We start from the raw sequence: 22996 nt of genomic DNA on the forward strand, positions 1-22996 counted from the left end.
AATGGGCTGTAACAGTTTATGCATTTACACCCATTTTGTTCCACTGACAAGCAACCACAAGACTTTCGCAGTCTTGATTTTGGTTTTGGTCTTGATCTACTTTTTAGGAAGGGGAAGATTGCAGATTTTTTATGGAAGACTCTATTTTATTGTAATAAAAATTTAAGGAACACTGGAAGACCTTACTGACTATCTGAGTCCACAGTAACTGTAGAAGACAGTAATATTTTCCACATGTTCACATCTTTACAAACATTGGTCGATTTTATTGCTAATTCATTTCGATTATTTTGAAGAATTTCTCACTCAATTTACCAACTTCAACACGAATTCAAAATGCTTAGAACATTTACTGCATTCTTGAATGTTCGCTCTCGCAAATGACCAAGAGAGTAATGTAAAATGTATATAATAAGAACAAATCGGCACAAGAACGTTAGATACACTATCAATATAATGACAAGAAAGGATAATAATCGNATTAATGTTGGAAAATTCAATTGAATTTCATATTTATTGATTTTCAAATAAGGATAATTCGAGAATCCTTGATGGATATGTAGTAAATAGAACACAGTAGGACCTCAATAATCCGAACAACCGAAATTTATACTGTGTTCGGATCTGTGGAGCGTTCGGATTTCAGTATCTAGATATTTTGAAAAGATTTTTTTGAAAAGAAACAAAGATTTTTGTAATCGAAGGTACAAAATAATCTAAATTATTAAGTATTTTAGGTGCTCACGTATCTATTATTACACTTTTTTTAAAAAAATTTAGTATGGAATTTGGGCAAGTATCATTAAGTGACCCTCAATTTACGCAATAGCAGTTTTCCTGGAATTAAATATATAGGCACTTCACTAGCCTATTCCAAGCAATGAATTAATGCAGACACAACTGAAGTATGTGGAATATTTGTTGCGGTTTGGATTCTTCCAATACATCTTCGTTTTCACGCGACGAACAAAAAATCGACGTGTAGCACCTAAAATGAATACCACAGTACTGCGAATTTATTTAATCACTGGGTGATAGCGTCTTAAAGACCGGGTGACCAGGACGGAGATGTCCTTCGAATTATAGAGGCGTTCCGATTAGCGGGGGTTCGGATTATCGAGGTTATTATTACTAGAGTTTAGTAAAATAGTGTGATTGAAGTAGCTTAAAGTAATAGAATAGTATCTGCAAAGTTTTAGAATTTATATATTTCTGGTTGAATAAAATAATGATACTTTTATTTATCAGTTTACATATTTTGCCGATTGGTCTTATAAAATTGTGTTTTATCAGTATTCAGTATTGTCTCTTTTTGGTTTCTGGAGAGGACCCTTTGCATTTTTACCTGACGATGCTTCTTAGGGCATTTGAAGTTCCGTTTTTCTTTAGAATCGCTACATTTTCTGCAGAAATCGCAAGGTCCTAATAAATGCAAATGCCAAGTCAAGGAAACATTTTAATAGTAGCTTGTCACAAAGGCAAGTGCTCCTTACACGGAGCGTCTGATAAGATTAAGGCAATTGAAAAGAGAATAATCGTGACGTATTAATAATTCATCAGGGCAACGAGATTCACGAGGAGGCTGCTTGTTGCAGTCCAAGCAGGCTGTGATTAATGGTCGATATCGATTTCGTCCTCTGAATAAAGGTGTTAATTTTAACCAGTTCAGGCCATTTATAATTCGAGAAGCAGTGCCACATGCACGAAGCCACTCGACAAATCAATTACGTAACCTCGGGGCTCTGCCTTGGCCCGCAAGCACTCAACTCGTTTTCTTTTTTTTTTTATTCGTTCTTTATTTCATTCTTTCTTTCTCGCTTGCTTGATTCTCGATGCTGTATCTACCACGTTTACTCAAAGATTCGCGTAAGGTCAGTGCCGCAAACGACATCAAAAAGACCGCTTTATATAACGGTTGAAAATATACGCCCATAATGTTAGTAACAGACGGGAATTAAAATAGATAAATGTACTGAACGATAACTGTATATATGGTATATAGGTACCTACTCTCTCGTTTGATTCTCCATACACCTCTATGTTATGTTGCCAATAAAGATCTAGATTAAGTTAACATTTGTAATTTGTTTCGGAAACTGCGAAAACGGAAAAATTATTACTTGCCAAAGGCGAGTAACTGTAACGCTGCGGATAACGCATGAAAGTACCCATGTCCATCAACAGTCATTTTAAAATCCTGTCGTTAAACAGGCGTTAGATTAAAGGAAACGTATACATAAATATCTATGTACGTAGTTGGTAGAATTTACGAAAATAAAATGAATGAGTTCTGCTTAAATTATTTATTGAATCCAGCGGTATCATTACGTGTATGATACCTAGTTATGGCAGAATCCGAGACTCACTAAGGCCTAGTTTTAGAAGTCGTTATATTGTAGAATAATTTTAAAAGAAATAGACGAAAGCATAAACAATATACTAATGAACAATTAAAGTTTGACAATGTGTTAATAATTCTGTAAAAATTTAAAATATTTATCGCGATAATTATTACACTGTATCCATAAATCTTTACGACAACGAACTATTAAAAAGAGATTTCAACATTTTTCTTGATGCCAGAAATAACAAAATTTTTTACAAATTACAATCGAAAAAGCATGATACAAAAGATACTGAAACTGCAAGACAGGTTTCTATGCATCGCATTATGCCATTTATGTGTTGTGATAGCCGATAGGTTAAGTTAAGCTTTGTACTTATATCGTCAATTTATAACGAAAACGAAGGCAAGTGGCGACGGCGTCGACAGCACCTCTTTGCAACTACAATACAACCAACAGCTGGGACACACCCTCCTTACTATGCAAATACCACGGATAACTGCGCTCTATGCATGCTCTCTCGTGGCCTGGCGCTTTCCTGCGATCGCTGTTGCAAATCTGCTGCTCCGCTTCCATAAGCAGATGATCCTGCCTCGTGGGTGTTTGTATATTACCACCTTTACGGAATATAAAGAGACTCGGGCTTAGAATTAACGATCCGTTTCCAAGAACGCGAGAAATCGAAAGGTTTTCGACTTTTATAGAACATAACAACTAAACTGGGGCGTATCACAGGGATCTATGATGCGGCCACTGTTGTTCTAACATCGTTTTACAGAACCCAACAGAATTAACGGTCTAGCTGTAAGATTTGTACGGACTTTTGTTATTATGGTTATCACCATTGGAGTTCACACGTCATTTCTGTTGTTTAACACTTTTTCTGGAATCTATCACAAAATCTACGATGTGGCGATCATTTTTATTTGTTGTTCTGCAGAACCTAACAAACGAAAACACTAAAATCCCTATGCACTTTTGTGTTGATTTGGGATCAAAATTACTTCCTTCTGTGAGAACTTGATCTGATTAATTCATTGTGTAATTTTGGAAAGTTGGTTCCACTTTACTAACTGAAAGAGCACTTCGCTGCAATAGTTACGCGTAGGCGAAGTCCCTTGTGAAATTTTTGGGTGCTAGTCAAGTGAAAAAGAGACATAAACATAAAAAATGGACGTACACATTACAAGAGATTTGCTGGGTGGAGGCACCTACTTGATCTGAGAACGTATGTTTTTCTCGTACTTGCATGCATCTAATGCAGTTCAAGTACCTAATGATGCTGTGGGTGTTTATAACAGGTTACGCCATTGTGTAAAGATTTACTTTTTCAAGTATAACTTAAACAATCGAATGATCTTTAAAGCCGTAACAGTAAACCCATTAAAACAAGAACATTTCGTCACATCCAACAGAAAGTTGAAGTTGATACTACCAGACTTTTTTACAAAATGGCCAAAACACAGGGGTTTACTCGTAACAATAACAGGAATATAAATTTAAGAAACTACAGAAATTGAGGTTAAAAAAGAAAAAAGTAGGGTTATCGTACATCAAGAAGGAAGCAGTGCAGCAGTGAAGAAATCCATCATTAAACCTTTGCTGACAATTCTTACACGTGTAATAAGTAGTTAATAATGCGCTGGTATGATTTGAGAAATGTTAGTGTCTTATCATGCCAATAATGACAGCAAGTTGTGAAAAGATAAATGAATGTAAGTGTTTGTAGTCGGTGAACTGTAGGCTGTTGATACGTTGTTGTTGGTGATTTAAATAATGTATGAAAAATGAGTGCATATACAAAATAAAATTTAGATCAGCGTGTGACACAGAAAATTTATATTAAGAACATAATCTTGGCAAGGACATCTAAAAGGATGAAGGTAGTGGTGATTGTAATTCTGCACGTGTTCCGCTGCTCAAGAAACATTGGTAATCTAAGCCGATATACGAAAAAATGCATAGCTGGGTGGTTTCAGATTCCTTAGCTTTTTATTCATATTGCTATGTACATCGTTATGCAATATGGAGCACAAGGTTCCGATCATATACCTACCTCTGCACTGTCTATAACGTTCGTTAAATACCAGTTTACACTACTAGGTACTTGTCACATTAACCCGCCTGTCTATGTTTGAAGTGTCAGCTTCATTAAATCTCTTCCTTTTCTAATGAGTATTGGATACATTGGTTAGGAATTGCAAATTAATTTATGGTATCGTTGCAAAAAGGGAATGAAAGTGAATAGACCTTCCTCACTGGTAACATTTTAAAAACGATGCTTACGGTGTTTTTGAGTTAAAAAGGTTCACTTGTTAGCAAAAAACTGATCAGAACGATAGCTATTATTTTCTTAGCTCCCATCAGTGAAAGTAGGTGCTCGAATTGGCAAAAAGTTGAGCATGACGATAAACAACTGTGGCACTTTGCTTCGTTGACAGTTAAAGAAGTTGCATTTGCATTCGAATACAAATTACTTTTACGAGTTCCAATTATACAAAACTTACGCTTCTTATACAGAGAAAGTTAACACGACATTTATCAAACTGACGCATTTCCTCGTTTTCATTCCAAAAAGTAATAAAATAATACTAACAAGAATTGTTTTTGTACTAAAACTGAACGACCGCCACATGTCTGTTTGAGACATCTCGTGCTGCCTTTCTCGCATTTTCCGGACTTTTGCAAAAGTTTCCTAGCCATTACAGCAATTCGCGATAGTACAATAATTTTAACTTACAAGTACGTACCTTACCAGATGTGTAAATGCTTCCTGTGTGTCGTGTTTGAAGTATAATGTTTTTATCACATTATCATTTTTTTGGAAAATAGGTTGCTGTTTGTTTGATGAAAATCAGGTATTATTAACGTCGTTACATTTTGAAGATATCTCATCGGAATCACCTTGCCGTGACTGTTTCTTTTGGTGATTGTTATTTTCACTCATTTCTTCATCTTTAGGTGATATCGAGGTTTCGGATGTTGTTGAAGATCGTGAGGATAGGTTGTCTTTGTCTGAACCATAAGATTTTCCTTCGACAGGAGACGTTGAATTCTGCGTTTGGTCAACGGAAGGCAGTTGAAGTTTTGACATTTCGTAAATTTTCTGCGGTATAGGAATAGGAAAGTTGGCTAAAGATCTCGACCCTTGCAATTGAGGTAATATTCTTCCGTCAGTAACCTTACCCATGAAAGACCTTATCTCTTCGAAGTACGAATCTTCACCCACATTTCTATTTGTTAAACTTCTTCGTTGAAGATTTCTTTCGTCCAAAATCGTCGGACCGTCTGCTTCGTGCTTCTTTAGGTGTCTGTCCAAATTAGTCTGTTGACCAAAGCAACGGTCACAGAGTGGACATTTAAACGGTTTCTCTTTGTTGTGGATGTTTCTGACGTGTCTTTGAAGATTGGAAGATATACTGAACGATCTCTCGCAGTATCTGCACTTATACGGTTGTTCACCCGTGTGTGTTCTCAGGTGACGTGTGAGATTAGCAGATCTGGGAAAAACTTTCCCGCAAAACTTGCATGCATATCTGTCTTTCATTTTATTGGCTGGTGTGTCTGGAAATGCTTTGGGTGGCGCTTGTGGAGGAGCTCTAAGCATATCGAAAGGAACTTGATTAACCGGAGGACTGAGTATGGACGGACTCAGAAACGGATACCTCTGAGGATATCCTGGAGGAGAATTCGGATACTGTAATGGCAGGTTATGAACTTTGTCTCTACGTTGAGCCTCATACATGGCCAACATCATAGGATGAATAGGTTGAGGAGGGAATAAAACCGGATAGCCAGGTATCTGAGGGTTAAACGGTTTAACCGCGTGGGAGTTTTTATTTTCGTTGCTTATGCTGTTACTCTGACTGCTAGAAGGGCTTGTTCGATCTCCCGTGCCATCTTCTTTATCACTTCCTACACTAGCAGACGGAGATATAAGATTTCTGTTTTCGTCTTCGACATGTCTTCTCATGATCATGAGCGATAATTTTTTATGTTCTACCCTGAGATCAAGAGGTTGATCGTCGCCCTCTTGTGGCCCAGGAGGAGGCCTACCTGCTGGAGACATGTGTGGACCTGGAGATCTGGTATTTCGGGACAGATCGAATGGCATGTCATCTCCAGGTGGTACCCGAATCGAAAGAGGATAGACGGCAGCTTGTTTTGGAGAACTATGACCACTTGTCGCCACCAACATCTTGCGAGGAGAGGAGTCTTTTTCGCGCATCGTGCAGGGTGGTGCGGGGAAGTACCGGAGCCACGGGAGGGCAGAATCCACAACGCTCATTCAGATAGTGGAAAAGACCTGTAACAAAAGAAAATTTTTATTAGAAATGCGTTTACTAAGAGTTAAGTTATATGCGATCAAAGGTATAAAGGTCCAAGAGATTTGGTAGATTTATCGTAAAACATTAAGGAAACCTCCGTGGTAACAGAAACAGCGATAAAATGTGAATGTCCATTTGTATGTTTCAGTAAAGGCGTCGGTGTTAATCCGTTTCGTGTGTCGTGGTCGCTAACGGGGCTTCCCATGTTTTCGAGCATCAAGATTTAGTGCGAAGTGAGTGAAATAGAGCTTCTTCCGACAAACATATCTCGCCGACGTGACATAAGAGCCGTAATGTCGCAGATAACGACACGCCGCGTACTACATCCATACGAAGATCTGAGACAGCGTTGAGTTTCGCGTTACTTGTTTGTTTCGGGCTGTTTACATGCCACACGAGATGGCGCGATGCGGACGAGACAATGGACGCACGGCCAGCTGCGAGGATTTATAAGCTGTTGGCAAATACCCAACGGAATTGTTTAGAATCTTTACACTATGTGCGCAATTGAAGATGAAGACAATAATAATATACACGAAGAAAATGGAAATTCTATCGGGTTCCGTAAGAGATACGAAGATACGAAGTCATAAAATGTGAAGAAAGGGGAGAACGTTTTTCATAAATCAAGAAGATCAGTAAGAATTTACGTTCTCGTTCAATTAAATTTATTGGCTATTGAATTTTCAAAAATTTTTCGAACATATTCTAGGCTGAATGCCAGGAAATAATCATTTGTGGGCACGTAACTATAAAAAATGAAAACTTTTCTTAATTTTTAAAAAGCCATCTCAGTATCATCCATCAATTCAATAATTTAAACAAAAGAGTTTCCCATACACACGTTCCAGTTACCATATAAAGATATACATATGACGTTATGTAAATGTAAGTTTATTGTTCATCTAAAAAACGAAGACCTTGATGAAGATGCATTAAAAAGATCACATCATTAATCAGTGCACGCGACGTGAGCAAATTTTTCAAGTTATCTGAGTACAAAATCGCTCTTCAAATGGTCAAAAGAATGTTTATAGCACGTCTTGACGTAAACGAAAGATTCTTTTACATTCCTTTATTCTATAAAATGTTGCAAACTACAATTATGGAATATGAAATATTCAACCAAAGATTTTTTCAGAGTAATGACCTATGAAAGGTATTAGAAGAGTTTAATTGATAAATGCTCTAGGCATAAATGTTTTTGGCTTTAAAGTAATCCTTTAAACCGCTTACTAAATCCAGCTAAATCGATCACTTTGCGCCATTTTTCGCTTTTATTATCCCATATTTAATCGATAATTGCAATTTACTATTTTTCCATTGTTAGATACCTCAGGCAATATGGAATTTATTTCAGTATCTGACGAAAAAGGTTTTAACTTCAACCTCAAACAGTTTAGAATATGCAATATCAAAAGACATTCCATTAGACAAATCTAATCCGTCAGATATTTGAGCCAATAAGGAGAAAATAACTTCATTAATTTTTTTAAGTTTCCGATGACGTCTATGACGCAGTATGCAACAGAAATAGAGAGTCAGTAGAGGAATGGGTGGTGCTGTAGACCTCGCCCAATAATATAAAAAAAAAAACAATTTGAAAAAAGTAACTCGATCTACCTTAAATTGCCTTGATTCTCTCCTTCCTGCGGCTTTGAAACGTGCGCTTGTAAGCAATTGTTTTGCGTAACGAGAATGGAAAAAAATTCCATACTTCGTTATTCATTAAACCATCTGAATTTTAATTATTTTTATTGTTATTTACTCTGATATTAAAGACCTTGATCTTACGAATGAAGCAAACAAAAGTTATTATTCGCGATCATGTGAAATTAATGATCTATGCACATTCATGAGTTAATAACAACTTCGATAACTTATTCATGTCGGACATTTTTTTTTCTACTCAATAATCATGGAAGAGAATTTTTCTAAATATACATTACATTCATGAACATTGCTGTACTAATAAGGTGTATTATGCTAAAAAGAAAACAGTGCAGGGAAAGATAAACTAAGAAGAAATCTTGCGTATAAGTGACGTACTGTAAATGTAAATGAACTAAGGGAAGCAGAACAATGAATAGAAACGTTGACGAGTTTACAAGTACTGGAGACATTAATGTGCAAATATCTTAACGGATCTCTCAAACTAAACGCATGTGGAAGTGATTTCATGTATTTACCATATTTGTTATAAATTTTGAAATCAATTTATTAGAAATTACTTCGGTATATTATTATTCATTAGGTAATTAAATTAGTAATCATAAGCGATTCGCATTGGTAGCTCCGTTATTTAATTAATTGGTATGTATGTACATACCAACTTGTGAAAATAATTTATAACCTCAAATACTGAAATTGCATAGCGACTGCGCAGAATTGAATGACGTCATTTGCTCTTACATGTCCATTAAAAAGTCACTAGGTCTACGATCTAAACTTTATACATCTATTTTTGAGTTCCTCTGCCCCACATAAAGGAGCCTGACCTTACCCCTCTCTCCATATTGTTACGTAACGGGTGCATTGTAGAAGTTTCAGTATTAGTTCAAAATTAAATAAATTCTACAATCGTTGGGTAACGTAAACAGTAACCCCGTCTCAGCCCTCATGTACTAACAATTTTTCACGTTATTTATTGTTCCTTTAGTTTGATTTTTTTTATAGAAGTAGGTATATGTATTTGGAATTAACAAGAAAATTTTTTCTTTCAGTGAAACTTACATCAACACCACGGAATTCAAAGTACAAGACAGCTTAATTTAGGGTGAGTAAAAAAATAATTGTTAAGTATGCTGTTGTTATTATTATTATTGTTCAATTAAATACCCTGTTGAGTACGCCAACGGATGACGAAATTTACAAAGGCGAATCCGAGATGTTATGACGCGCTTTGGAATCAAAGAGCGAAGGCAGTCTCGTTACAAATTGCAGCTTATTAGTCACAGTAAGCTTCACCTGTGGCCGAGTGATTAATAATGTTCGCGAATGAAGTGTTTATATCATCGCCGAGTGCAAACAACAAAGCAAACGGTACAAACGTAGTTGTTTGTGGGTACGATAGTAGTGTCGACCTGTTGAATACATACGTGTAACTACAACGGGCTGCTAATTAACACCAGCTTAACCGTTTTTCTTGCCGGTTGAACATCTGTTTTGCAAATTTACACTCCAGACAGTATTGTTCATAAACGTGTCTCCCATTATTCATACTCTGTCTGATCAGGTAACATGTGTTTGAAGAAGTGACACAGCGAAAACAACATTTCAAATTGTTTATCGAGAAACCGCCCAATATGATGATGCGAAAATCAGGAATACTTAATGCTTAGGGAATTATTGTTCGTTTCAAGAAGATGGAGTTATGCCCTTTCCCTTTATTAGGATGCGCCGTGGCATAATTCCAAATTCAATCATATTTGTCTGCGGAGCTCATTTCTTCACCGATCAGCGAGCGAGAGCTAGACAAAAGTGTACAGTAGCGTTTGCAAAATTATTTAAACTGCCTCGTTAAAATTTAAGAATATGCTTTATTTAAAAGCATATTTAGCCAAAAATAATAACAAGTGAATTAACTTAACGTTCTAGACCCCTATAAAACTTTTGCTTTGTTTTCTATTGTTAATTTATGTACATTTTTGTTTTAAGAAATTGCTAAACATTTCCGTCTAGTACTGTACAGTTCTAGCCAATCTTTTAAGAGCGCCCATAGAGAGCTCTGCTCGTTCAAGCTTGTTCCGACTATTTCTGTCTCGCTCACGCCTAGTGTGTATTCTTTCTATCTTCGCGCAGATTTCTTCAAGGTCACAATTCAAACAAGTTGAAATGGGCTGTAACAGTTTATGCATTTACACCCATTTTATTCCACTGACAAGCAAACACAAGACTTTCGCAGACTTTCAACACGAATTCAAAATGCTTAGAACATTTACTGCATTCTTGAATGTTCGCTCTCGCAAATGACCAAGAGAGTAATGTAAAATGTATATAATAAGAACAAATCGGCACAAGAACGTTAGATACACTATCAATATAATGACAAGAAAGGATAATAATCGATGGGGATTTGTAGCGTCCACAAGCCGTACTGTTGGTAAAAGTTGCTCGTGCGAAACCTGTCACACAATTTACCGTTAATTTGGGAAATAACCGTCAAGTACGTGTCCGTATCAGGAACAATAGGAAACTGTATTTCCTTCTGAGTCCATGCCCCGAAACCGTTGAACCCGTACACCTCACTCACGACCTGGCTTTACTCACTTTTCTAGCCTTTATCGTAGCAAATCAACCGAAAGCGTCAAATGAAACACTAAATCAATTCACTTAGCTAATCTAAAATTTCTAACAAATATGAGAAGCAGAGGAAGAACGTGAATAAGAGGCATTAAGTAATCTAAAAGCTTTCATTAGCAGTTGAGCTTTCAGTACACAGATACTGATTTATCTCATTATATTAGTAATAATAAATGTAAAACAAAAATACTGGTATGCAAGGGAAAAGTAGTAGGGAAAGAGCGGTAATATAAAGATAGGAGACAAATGATTAGAAGAAGCTGCTGATTTTAGGTGTCTAGGAAGTCAGATAAGTCAGGACGGAAGGAGTGGAAGGGATATAAATCAGAGGATAGCGCAGGATCGAGTCGTCTTCAATATAAAGAAGTCACTTCTATGCTAGCGAACGATTAATTTAGAATTTCGAAAAAGATTGTTGAAGGTGTATGTTTGGAGCGCTGTACTGTTCGAAATGTGGTATTACTGGCGAATGATAAGGATACCGTGAATAGAGAAGGTTAGAAATGAAAAGATATTAGAAAGAATAGGAGAACAGAGGACTCCATGGAAGTCAATAAGAAATAGGCAAGATAGATTGGTAGGACACCTTCTCAGGCAAGATCTAGTCAGAGGCAGAAACATGGGTTAAGAGGGGTAGAGGTAGACCTAGATTAGATGACGACCTTATGATGATGACTAGTAATAATGTGAGTCCTGTCAAAATTTGAATTTAGAACAGTGCAGTTGCAATTAATCAATTTTTGATTTAGGGTAAGGACATGCAAGAAACATCACCGGTTAAAGCGTCATTTTGAATATTATCATCTATAATCAAATATAGATTATTGCATATTAGGAAATGTTATACACCGGTTATTCAGTCAATATGCTTTTGATGTAGGTAATGCAAAAATTGGTAATAAAGAATTTCTATTTTTTAAGAGATTCTGTGAATTCAGAAAATCACCTTCACAAAAACCAGTCTTCCAAAAATTGCAATGACATTTTATTATTCGTTATACACAAATAAGACAACTAAGGTCAATTTGCATTCAACCATTGAAATGTCAGGGTAGTTGTATACCGTATTATTACGGAAGATATAAATTAATAAAATTGGACGACGAATGTTTCCATATTTTCGGTGGCCCATTATAATCAGTCTTTTACTAATCAGCTTTCTCTTTTCTATAATAAATTGCCCGCTAAATGAAGGAAGAAACAATTACCTACATCTAACTGTTAAATGTGATTGCTCCATTTGCGGAAACACGTCAGAAAATTAAACGGTTTGTTATTTTTTATGAAGCATGCAGTCAATCTTTTCAACACCTTGCATTCACTGCATCCTTTTATTTATAATTAACACGTTTATGTTTTAGTTTAATTGCATTTTTAATTGGACCAGTTTTCACACACATACGTTACACTTAACGCACTTCGTCCGTTGTCACAACGCGGTGCTAAACGGTGAACGAGCATATAACGGGAAATGCAGTTAAAAAAAATGAAAAAAAGCTAAGCCTACTTACAATTAGAAGAAACGCACAATATGCTTGTTAAAAACTTTCAGATTTTATGACTATTTATATCATTTCAATTTTCAATTTTTAAATGTCGATAACGGAATTGCAGTAACCCGTTTAATTGTATAGGAGTTTAATTAGTTTAGAAATTAATGTAGGTAGTAGAATAAAAAGGACCTTTGTCAAAATGAACGGTTAGATTAGGTCAAAATGCACCGTTGGGATTTTTACTCAATACTGCTAAAGATGTCAGCCGCAATTGCCGACGAAACGTCTGGACAGAACAATTTATTTAGACCAAGACTCTCCAGCCCTAACTATAAGTCGACTATGGATGTCGGTCATTAAAGCCTATATGTATGTGTAGTTAATGGAAGTGAAGAATTGGGTGCACATGATAAAATTTATCGTTATTGGGATCCGTCAAATAGGAGGAGCCTAAAAACATGGCGCCGATTAGGGAAAATTTAATAAAAAATTTTACAATTTGCGTGCACAGTTCCTATGTAAATTTTTCCATCATTCGAGTTATAAATTTTGCCACCAGATGGTGTATGTCAATTTGACAGATCCCAATTGTTTATATTATCTTTTGGTTCATTTGAACTACTCAATTCTTACCCATTGATGTTCTGAATAATGATATTACAATAATTGCAGCACCATCATCAACTGACTGTCAGGAAATGAAAACCATTAACCAGACTTTGTCTTGGTTTTGCTTTGGTCTAAAGTACTAAATGAGGACTACGATTTTGACGTTTAGTTTGCAATCTCTAAAATTCATAAAGCTTTGAATGTCCTGAACAAAAATGCTTATTATTACTCATATTTTAGTTTTTGACGTGACAACGTCTTATAATTCGATGCAGCCGGCTGCATGCACGAAAAAACATGACTCATGCGGCGTTACCTCGCTCTGAGGTGTTCCATTTAAGGCTTGAAGTACAAGCGAGAGCGCGGAACGAGCGACAAAGAGGCACAATCGGCCTCCGCGTTCGGCAGCGTTCGACATCTGTCTCTCTCCTACTTGAGTGAGCGATGCGTCCGCGTGGACAGCTGCTATACAATAATACGTTTCCATTTACCTCCTTCTCTATATCCATACAAAATATCTATCAAACAAATAAAATAAAATTTTCTTTTGAAAAATGAAACCATTCCATCAGTATTTTCTTATGACGTTGTCACGTTCAACTATCGTCAGTAAACCGACTTTACAGACAACCGATTTTTTGGTTATTCCAATTCGCGCACATCGCGGACGAAGTGGAAAATTACTTTTATATTTCGTAAAATAGAGAAATTGATTCCGCAATTTGGTCATGAAGTAACCACCGGTGTAGTGTATAGGTAGGTAGATGTGCTTTCCGAATAGACCACAAAATAATTTCATAATTTTGTTATATAACTCGAGAAGAAAAATAAAAGAATGGTAATAATAGTAATAGTAATAACACAGTGACCTGTTGTTTATTCATTTTTCGGTCGCGCATTCAATGACAAATGTGCTTATAATTGGATTAGAAACGTGCTGCTTGCGTGAGTGACTCCAGCCAACGATCGAAATTGAAATTTCATCGCTTTTTACAAAGCAAGGATTGCAGGATAGGATTCTCTAACCGCAAATGCCGGTTTTTTGTGTAAAAATTCTTGACCTGAATTCTATTCCATGTTAAAGCGTTACTCTACACCTACAATTGCAAATTTCTGAATAGATTTCTTCTCATTATTGGTGGATTAGATATTGGTGATAATAGTAACATAGAATAGATCATTCCGTCGGTTCAAAACTGAAGATTTTGTAAGATAAAATACGTGGAATATCTGATGAATAATAGAAATCGTTGAAATAACTGAATATTTCCTAATAATCTAGGTAAAATTTCTTTGCTAATTTCAGATGTGTCGTAAAAGTTGCCAAAAACGTTCAAAAAAGTGTGAAAACACGTTTTGCAATTTTTCCAATTATTTTACGCTAAAACTTGAATTACAACAAATTTCGATAGGTACCACTACCTACCCAGATTTATGCATATGCTTCTTTCTATTTTTTAATGTATTTTTACGAATTTCGATTTAACACATTCGGTAATGGCATTATTTATTGATACTAAATTGTAGTCAAACAAAAGTATTCATCTTCATAAGGTCGTCAGTCCTAAGACTGGTTGGACACGCACCTCCACTCTTTCTTATCCTGAGCTAATCTTCGCATTTCCTCAAAACAAAAACAACCCACATCCTTAACTATTTACGAACAGTAATCCAATCTAGGTCTACCTGCCCCCCTCTTAACTCCTGTTTCTGTCTCTAATATGTCTCTGACTAGACCTTCATGTCTGAGAAGGTGTCCTACCAACCTATCTGGCCTATTTCTTATTGACTTCCATAGAGTCCTCTGTTCTCCTATTCTTTCTAATACCTCTTCATTTCTAACCTTCTCTATCCACGGTATCTTTATCATTCGCCTGTAGCATCACATTTCTAACCTTTTCTTTTTTCGTAGCGCCAACCGTCCATGTTTCGCACCCGTACAGCGCCGCACTCCAAACATATACCTTTAACAACCTTTTTCGAATTTTGTAAATTAATCGTTCGCGAGCATAGAAGTGACTTCTTTTTATTGAAGACAGTAGAGTACAACAGTATTAAAGGCAAATAATTGTCATAATATCAGTCAGAGGTACGTTGCCTTCTGCAACTAATCCCAGTATCCTATGCACTTACTATGGTACTTTGGTATTAATTTGGTCACGCCAGGTGTTGCATATGAAGTGCCTTTGGAGGTAATAAATCTTTCGTAAATTATGCAAAGATTCGTCGACTTGTGGTCATTTCTCGTGGATGATCTTAATCATTATTCTACTTTTTTGACAAGGAGTTTCTATTCCGTTTTCCACTTGTATACATATAAATATTTATTTTCTCCAGTGGATAACTCGTTAAATTGTGACAGACGCTAAAGAAGTAGAAAACGTACGATCGTATGCAAGTATTTCCTAATAACATTGGAAAACGAAAAAACGTTTTATTGCCGAGCATCAAGTCGAATCCATTCTTGTCGTCTTGTCTGAGATGGGCGCTGAGTCTGTGAGTAAAAAAACTCAAAATTCCAACTTTGCTCTATTACTGCCACGGGATGAAACGCACACTTCCCCATGTTTGGCAGATATAGCAAAAGGCAAAAGGCAGTCAGCGAGCTGGAAGAGAAGAGGCGCATACTGGCAGCAATTACAGTCTCTGCGATAAATCTACCGTAGAGGCAGGGAGTGGTAGAGCGTCAGCGTCCGCGTCCGTTAGCGGGAAGGCGCATCATCAAATCGCGGCTGTTTGTTCGCTAATTGACATGTTCGCTTTATAAGGGCAGCTCGTAACTCCACTGGTTCCGTACGATAGATACAACCAACGACGCCAGATTATCCGCCGGGGAAATACCGCGGATATACGAGACACTACGTCAACCAACGCAACCTTTTATTGTACACTTAAAATAATTAATAACGACATAATAGACTACATGGTCTTTTTTTACCGCTAGTCGCATTGCATATCTATATTACAGTTAAGATTGGAAGGGCAGCATCCAAGAATAATTTTGACTGTTAAATGGATTTGTACGACACTATCGTTGATCTTTGTTCGTAGAACAGTTATCAGATCATGTAATTGTCTTGGACATACCTCACAACGGGAGTATAGCTTCAATCATTGCCTAGGATAATTTAGAATAGTACCGAGATGTCTAAAGTATACTTTTTCATAGAAAATCATCACATGACATCAATTTAAGGGTTATTGCAAACTCTAAATAGCTTACAATTTATCAAACGTTGTAAAGGTCTAGTCAGAGACATATTAGAGGCAGAAACGGGAGTTAGGAGGGGTAGAGGTAGACCTAGATTAGATTACTGTTCGCAAAATGGTTAAGGATGCGCGGGTTGTCCTAGTTTTAGGGAAATGCGAAGATTAGGTCTGAGTGGAGGTGCGTGTCCATCTAGTCTTAGGACTGACGACTTTATGATGATGTTGATGATATAAACGAGATCTACCCTTTGAAGCCACACGCACTGTTGACGCCAAGCCTAACTTCGTTTGGGATCGTTTTTAAAAGTTCCTAGATCATCCCAAATTGCTCTTCTCAATAATAAAACGTATCTAATATTAGGGAACTGGTTCCATATAAGTATTATGTACCACTCTTAACAGTGATAGTGTTGTATCACATCTTACAACAATCTGGAGATTTAAAGGTTAACCTTTTTTGACGTGACAACGTCTTATAATTCGATGGAGCCGGCTGCACGCACGAAAAAACATGACTCATGCGGCGTTACCTCGCTCTGAGGCGTTCCATTTAAGGCTTGAAGTGCAAGCGAGAGCGCGGAACGAGCGACAAAGAGGCACAATCGGCCTCCGCGTTCGGCAGCGTTCGACATCTGTCTCTCTCCTACTCGAGTGAGCGATGCGTCCGCGTGGACAGCTGCTATACAATAATACATTTGCATTTACCTCCTTCTCTATATCCATACAAAATATCTATCAAAAAAATAAAATTAAAATTTTCTTTTGAAAAATGAAACCATTCCATCAGTATTTTCTTATGACGTTGTCACGTTCAACTATCGTCAGTAAACCGACTTTACAGACAACCAATTTTTTTTATGATTAACCAGTATCATCTTTGCTATGATTGCACTATGAAGTGGACAGTTTATCTCTCCATTTCTAATTTTTTGTATCAATATCTTTTCCTTTCTAACCTCTCAATTTTTTATTTTCTTTCAACCGAGAGAAATATTATTTTTCAGACATTGCAATGTACTTCGATACAACTCCGAAGTAAATCATTCGACCGTTTTAACTTTCAACAATTTTATAGTTAAAAATCCTATCTCGACAATAAAAACCAAGTGTCCGACATCCTGGTCAGTGATCGCCTTGGCCGCTGCACGTCGTAAATAACATGGAGGCACATCCTGCGGCCTAACGATTGCTTTTTGCCCTTTTTGCGGCGGCACATCCAGACGCTGGATGCTCGACTAGAATACGCAAGTAGGCGGATAGAATGCATACTCACTGATGTTCTTCCTTACTTCTAACAGCACCATGCAAGTGGCATCTTAAACCAAATCAAACATCATCTTACCGAAAACAATCAAAACAGCTCATGGCACAGCGGAATATGACAACTGGCCATGAAATTGAACTTGATGATTGTTTGTTCCCATGAGAGAGACATCCCTGACTCTTTGGTGATTTGTCTTTAGAATCCATGACGGAGAAAACATGGAAGCAACTCTCTACTTCTTCCCCTACTGTATTTCAAAGAAGAAACTCAGACATGATTATCTAAAGATATAACCGTTCTTCTACTATTAGACTTAATTTGGACATCTATTTTTTGATCTTCCCTGCTTTCTTCCTGGTTTGTTTCACATCAGATACTACATTGTTGACAGATAGAGTTCCTTAGTATTACATCATCTCAATCAAGTGGTATCGTCCATTTGGCTAGCATATTTGTGAACATCGAAGTTAAATTATGGTAATGATTGTGGAATCCATAACTCAAACAACAAAGTAAAATTTGTTTAAAAAGGGGCGGGAAGTTATTACATTGCATTTCTTCTCTGACCAATCCCGTTTTACGAAATACACATTTGCTCGTGCACATGTCAGTTTCTTTTGTTACTGCAGCAAAAACTGATTATGGCTATTAGCAAATAATTACTAAAGCAACCGTAAGAAGCAGTCATTAAGAACATTAATTACTTTTACGGCTGTAAAGAACACTAACTATCCATAGTAATTATCGTAAAACTCATTGTAAAGAAAAAAACGTCTTTTCAAACGGACTGGTAGTGATGATGAATATTAATTTAGCTTATCTCCTCGGCCCCTTTGATCGCTCTTTAAAAATTTGATGGAAATACATTAAAAGCATGGAAATTGAAAGGTTTATTTGTTTCTGAGTGCTTGATAATAATAGTACGGACTAGTTTTATGATTTCGCATGGCAGTCATTAAAATAGGAAGTTATTCATGTAAATGAAAATTATCGAATTTACTTAATTAGCAAATAGTCGAGCGAAAGTAGAAAAAGTGCCTTTTTGCCTATTTAGTTAATCAGGTTAAGGTCATATCAATAATAACTGACAAAAGAGAAAGGTGAACGAGTAAAAAAGAAAAGACGGCGATTACATGCATATAAATATTGAAATATACTTTTGGAAATTACTTGTTTCTATATCTGATAAATATCTTTATACACTCGAATTTTATAAGTAGTACATTCAAAAAGGTTTCTGATTAATGAAGTTCATCTTAAATATCTTCTTTTGAATAAATGTTTCTTCCAGCGAATATTTCACAATTATTTTTAAATATTATCCCATATTCATTTTAAGGATGTTTGGGAGGTACAATGGAAGACAAGAGTACATAAAATTAGAAATTTGTGATTAATTAGGTTTTGCAGCATATCATGAGGTAAATAAATACTATCTATACTAAAAAAAAAGTATACAATTTGGAATTTGACCAAAAACTTTGAATAAAATAAGAAATAACGAATAATATGGAAAATTTTTAACTGACTTTTGGCAGTGAATATGCCTTGATTTCAACTTCGAAACAAAAAAATATTTAGTTTCAATCTCTATTAATAATGAGCGTAAAACTTTTTAATATGTTTAAATAATAATTAAAACTTTAAAATTGCATTTATTTCAGACAATTATAAATATTATCATTATATTATCAAGTAAAAACGAGATTTTCAGCTAATTTTTCATTTTTTCCTCGATAACCATTTAGTGAATTTGAATAACCTTACGCTAAAGTGATTCTCCAGAGTTCAAGTTACTTATTATAAAAGTTTGAAATTTCTGGTAGCTTTTTTTCTGTTAATAAAAATAAATTTAATCTGTTCGGTTAACGAATCTCCATAAAATGACGTGTAAAATTACAATTTTTTAAAATTTCAGTAACTTTTTAACGGTTTAGTGAATCGATTTGTAATTTTTACAGGAGTTTTAGAATTGAATGAGGAACGTTCTTCCAAATTTTTATTTGTCTCGTAGCATTTTGACATACCTCCCAAACATCCTTAAGGTTAACTAACAATAAGTGAATTTCCGTTTTGTGACGCCACGAACTATCAAAGTATTCTTGACGAGTTTGATTTCTTTCAAACATTTGTCACCTTTCTATAGCCGTTGTCAGTAATATACCTATTTTGGTAATAAAGTCGAATACGTTACATTTTTTTTCGCATACAAAAATTTTTTTTTTATAAAATTCCCATCTACTAGATTCCAAAAGGCTTGTAGTTGCAAACAACACTACAGCGTGGTGTGGTTTACGATATTGTTATCGATGTTTTGAAATGATCGTGAGGAGTTATTTAATTGTTACTTTTATTGATAATAAAGACCGTTAGCGGCGAGTTCAATTCCTACCCAGGCCGACTGCGACGCAGTCGTTCAGCAAGTTTTATTGACGCGTACGCGTACAGGGTTAACATGAAAAGAAGGCATGATTAACTGACAGAAAAACGTTTGATTTACGAGGAACACGACGAGACGACCAAGCAGAAAACTTCTATTCATTACATTTTATAGTTAGTTAAAGACAGAGCTCCTCTAATTGATTTCATTGCGCGTGATTTAGGGCTCAGCAACAGACGAATATGTAACAAAAAATATCCTACAATTAGATGTATTTATTGATAAAATCGTATAACTACGTAACAACAGCTCCACACTTATTTAAATAAAAACATTACCGTATTAATCATGACATGTAATAAAATGTAATTACTGTAAAACATGATTAAATAACTGCAAGTAGAATGTTTTTAGGACGAACTGTAGGCCGGTGGTATTTAATGCGCATGAGCCGCAATTAGCTAATATTCGTCCTGAAGCTATTGAACTTTTTAATGTCACTGGATATTCTTTCCACATTCGTAAATTATTATGGATAGTTTTATGAAATTGTTCCAGTTAAAAAAAGAGTCTAAACCGCTCAATAAAATTACCATGGAAGCAACAGAATATAAAACAGTGTAAGACAGGTACTAAATCCATCTAAGTGAAAACTTGACTTAACAATTTGCAAATGTACATGGCAATATTAGCGTAGGAAGTGTCCGTATGTTTCTGTTTTAAGCAGATTAGTGTCACATTTCTTTCATGAACATAAATTATACGAGGAGTTAAACTGTGGGAAGTGTGTAAAGGAGGCATCTTTAATGTACAAGCTTCTGTGACATTTCTAATGTAACTACTGTATGACTTGATTTATTATACGAATATATTTTTTATACAAGGCAAGGTGACAAAAGTGTGCTACTTGGTTTGACCGCTAACAACCAGAAAAACCACTTTTACAAACACTTATTTTGATGAAATTACTATTTCCGATTTATCAATAATTTTATTTATAACAAAAAAAATACAACGTGTAATTATACAACACGCTACTGAAGTGAAACTTCTTCAAACACTCAAACATACCGGGATAAGAAATTGGTTTAATGGTATTATTTGTACACTATACCTCGCACGGATGCAATGCTGATTGTAAATATACTATAGAATGTCTTTATATACAACAATTACAACTTTTTTGTCATTAGACAATACAAACCGGCCTACCGGCCGATACCGCCGCAACCGCTATGTCCTTGAATTTTAAGTCTGTAATATCTTCGAAAATATTCATTTAAATTACATGCTGTAAATGGCCATATTGGTCTACATTAAGTGCACAATGTATTTAAAACTACTTAATTGGATAAGGATTAATGCTGTATTGCTTAAAATCGCTTCGTAAATAAGCCATTATTTCTCGTAAAAAGTAAAGGATAAAAAATGGTTATTGTGGGTTATCCCTAAGAGATAGACATATACCATCCCGGACTTTTTTGTAGACCTTTTTAAGGTGTACAATACTGTAGTATATTATTTTGATCTATCTCGTAGGGTTCAGCCAGCGTTTGCAATGTAAGCGCAAAAAAATGTGTTTATTTACGACATCACATTACAAACCTCTAAAATTATCAGTGTTTCTCTACTATATTATGCATATATTATACATATAAAACTTCCTCTTGAATTACTCTATATATTAAAAAAAACGCATTAAAATCCGTTGAGTAGTTCTGAAGATCAAAGCATACATAGTGACAGACAGCGGGGGAAATGCGTTGCATGATTTCGTTACATAGCAACTCGCATGAAACGAACCCTACCGTGCGTAAAGAAGTTTCACTTCAAAAAATTAATTCAACGTTACACATGCTCTTAAATTTTACTAATTTTATTCGTAGCTATAGCTAAAGTACGAATCTGGAAGGTATTTTACTTTATTTTATTAAGACTAAACTACACCTAACTTCATTTACGTTGTGGCAGTGATACTTATCACGAAAATTAGTGTCTCAAAGTTCTTAAACCTAAACTTTGTGTCCTTATGTAGGTACGGTCCCGATTGTCTGTATTTAGAGAAACTGAATGCACCTTATTTCAAGTGGTAGGTATTTATATCTGCGTTGCGAACTTGTTCACAATGATACGTGAAGACATTAATGTTGAATATTATTTTCATACATTGTGAATTAAATTAAGGGAGTGGAAGGTTAATTTAAACTTTACTTTACTCAAGTATAATAATAACCAGGTCGTTTCCGTAAATGCGGGTAGTTACACATAGTTTAAATGCCACTAAAATTCTACCTACTCTGCGTTTTAAAACGTTATTTTTTAATAGTTGTCGTCACGATTATTTTCATGTCGTAATCAGAACGCTAGCAGAGTGTCATTTTCTTAACAACGGATGCAATTTTATTACGCCACGTACGGCATAGTCCAACTGCAGTCACGTCTAATACAAAATATCTTTTAGTTGACTAAACTCTGGCGTTATATTATATCGAATTACGACAGTAGATGGCGCCATACTGCTGTAACTCGATATTATATAAACATGCACGTACATGGACATCTTCGGTTTAGTCGAAAGGTCCTCTGGTGTACTGATGAGAACAAATACGGTCAAAATTAGTATCTAAGTCTATTGGTTTCTATAAATTTCTAACCAAGAACTTACTGTATTAATACATTGACAATTGAAGGAATCCTTCATGTTAATATGTTTGCAATTGTTTCATACCACAATATTAGTTGCTAATAATTGTCGTTCTTATTTTCTGTGTTAATACTTAGAAACTGTTTCCCGTTTACGAATAAAAACTGGGTTGACATGTCGAGTCAAGAGGAAATAATTATTTATTCACATGCTGTTGGTACACTCGCAGAAGTGCACAGCATGATGCTCTCATTAGCTGTGACATCTTTGCATATTTGAACTCGTTGCTCTATTTTAGAGAGATGTTGCGGTCTCGGTGCGTTAACATGTTTTCACTTTATGAACTTGAATCTTTAGCAGCCGTTGACAGAGAAAGGAAATTATATCAGTTACGCGTAGAATATACTCGCCAATGAGTTAA

The 22996-nt window shown here is 35.7% G+C and overlaps 1 protein-coding gene across 1 annotated transcript in view; it reads right to left on the minus strand.

Moving 5' to 3' along the window:
• Positions 1 to 505: 505 nt before the first annotated feature.
• Positions 506 to 22996, minus strand: part of LOC108742210 (MDS1 and EVI1 complex locus protein-like) — an 89881-nt gene continuing 67390 nt past the window's right edge. The window contains exon 2 of the mRNA XM_018477304.2: positions 506 to 6651. Within this exon, the coding sequence (XP_018332806.1) occupies positions 5200 to 6633 (1434 nt within the window). The 5' untranslated portion in view covers positions 6634 to 6651 and the 3' untranslated portion in view covers positions 506 to 5199. The remainder of the gene's footprint in view (positions 6652 to 22996) is intronic.

The sequence above is a fragment of the Agrilus planipennis genome, unplaced genomic scaffold (genome assembly GCF_000699045.2).
Source record: "Agrilus planipennis isolate EAB-ADULT unplaced genomic scaffold, Apla_2.0 scaffold3, whole genome shotgun sequence".
Classification (NCBI taxonomy): domain Eukaryota; kingdom Metazoa; phylum Arthropoda; class Insecta; order Coleoptera; family Buprestidae; genus Agrilus; species Agrilus planipennis.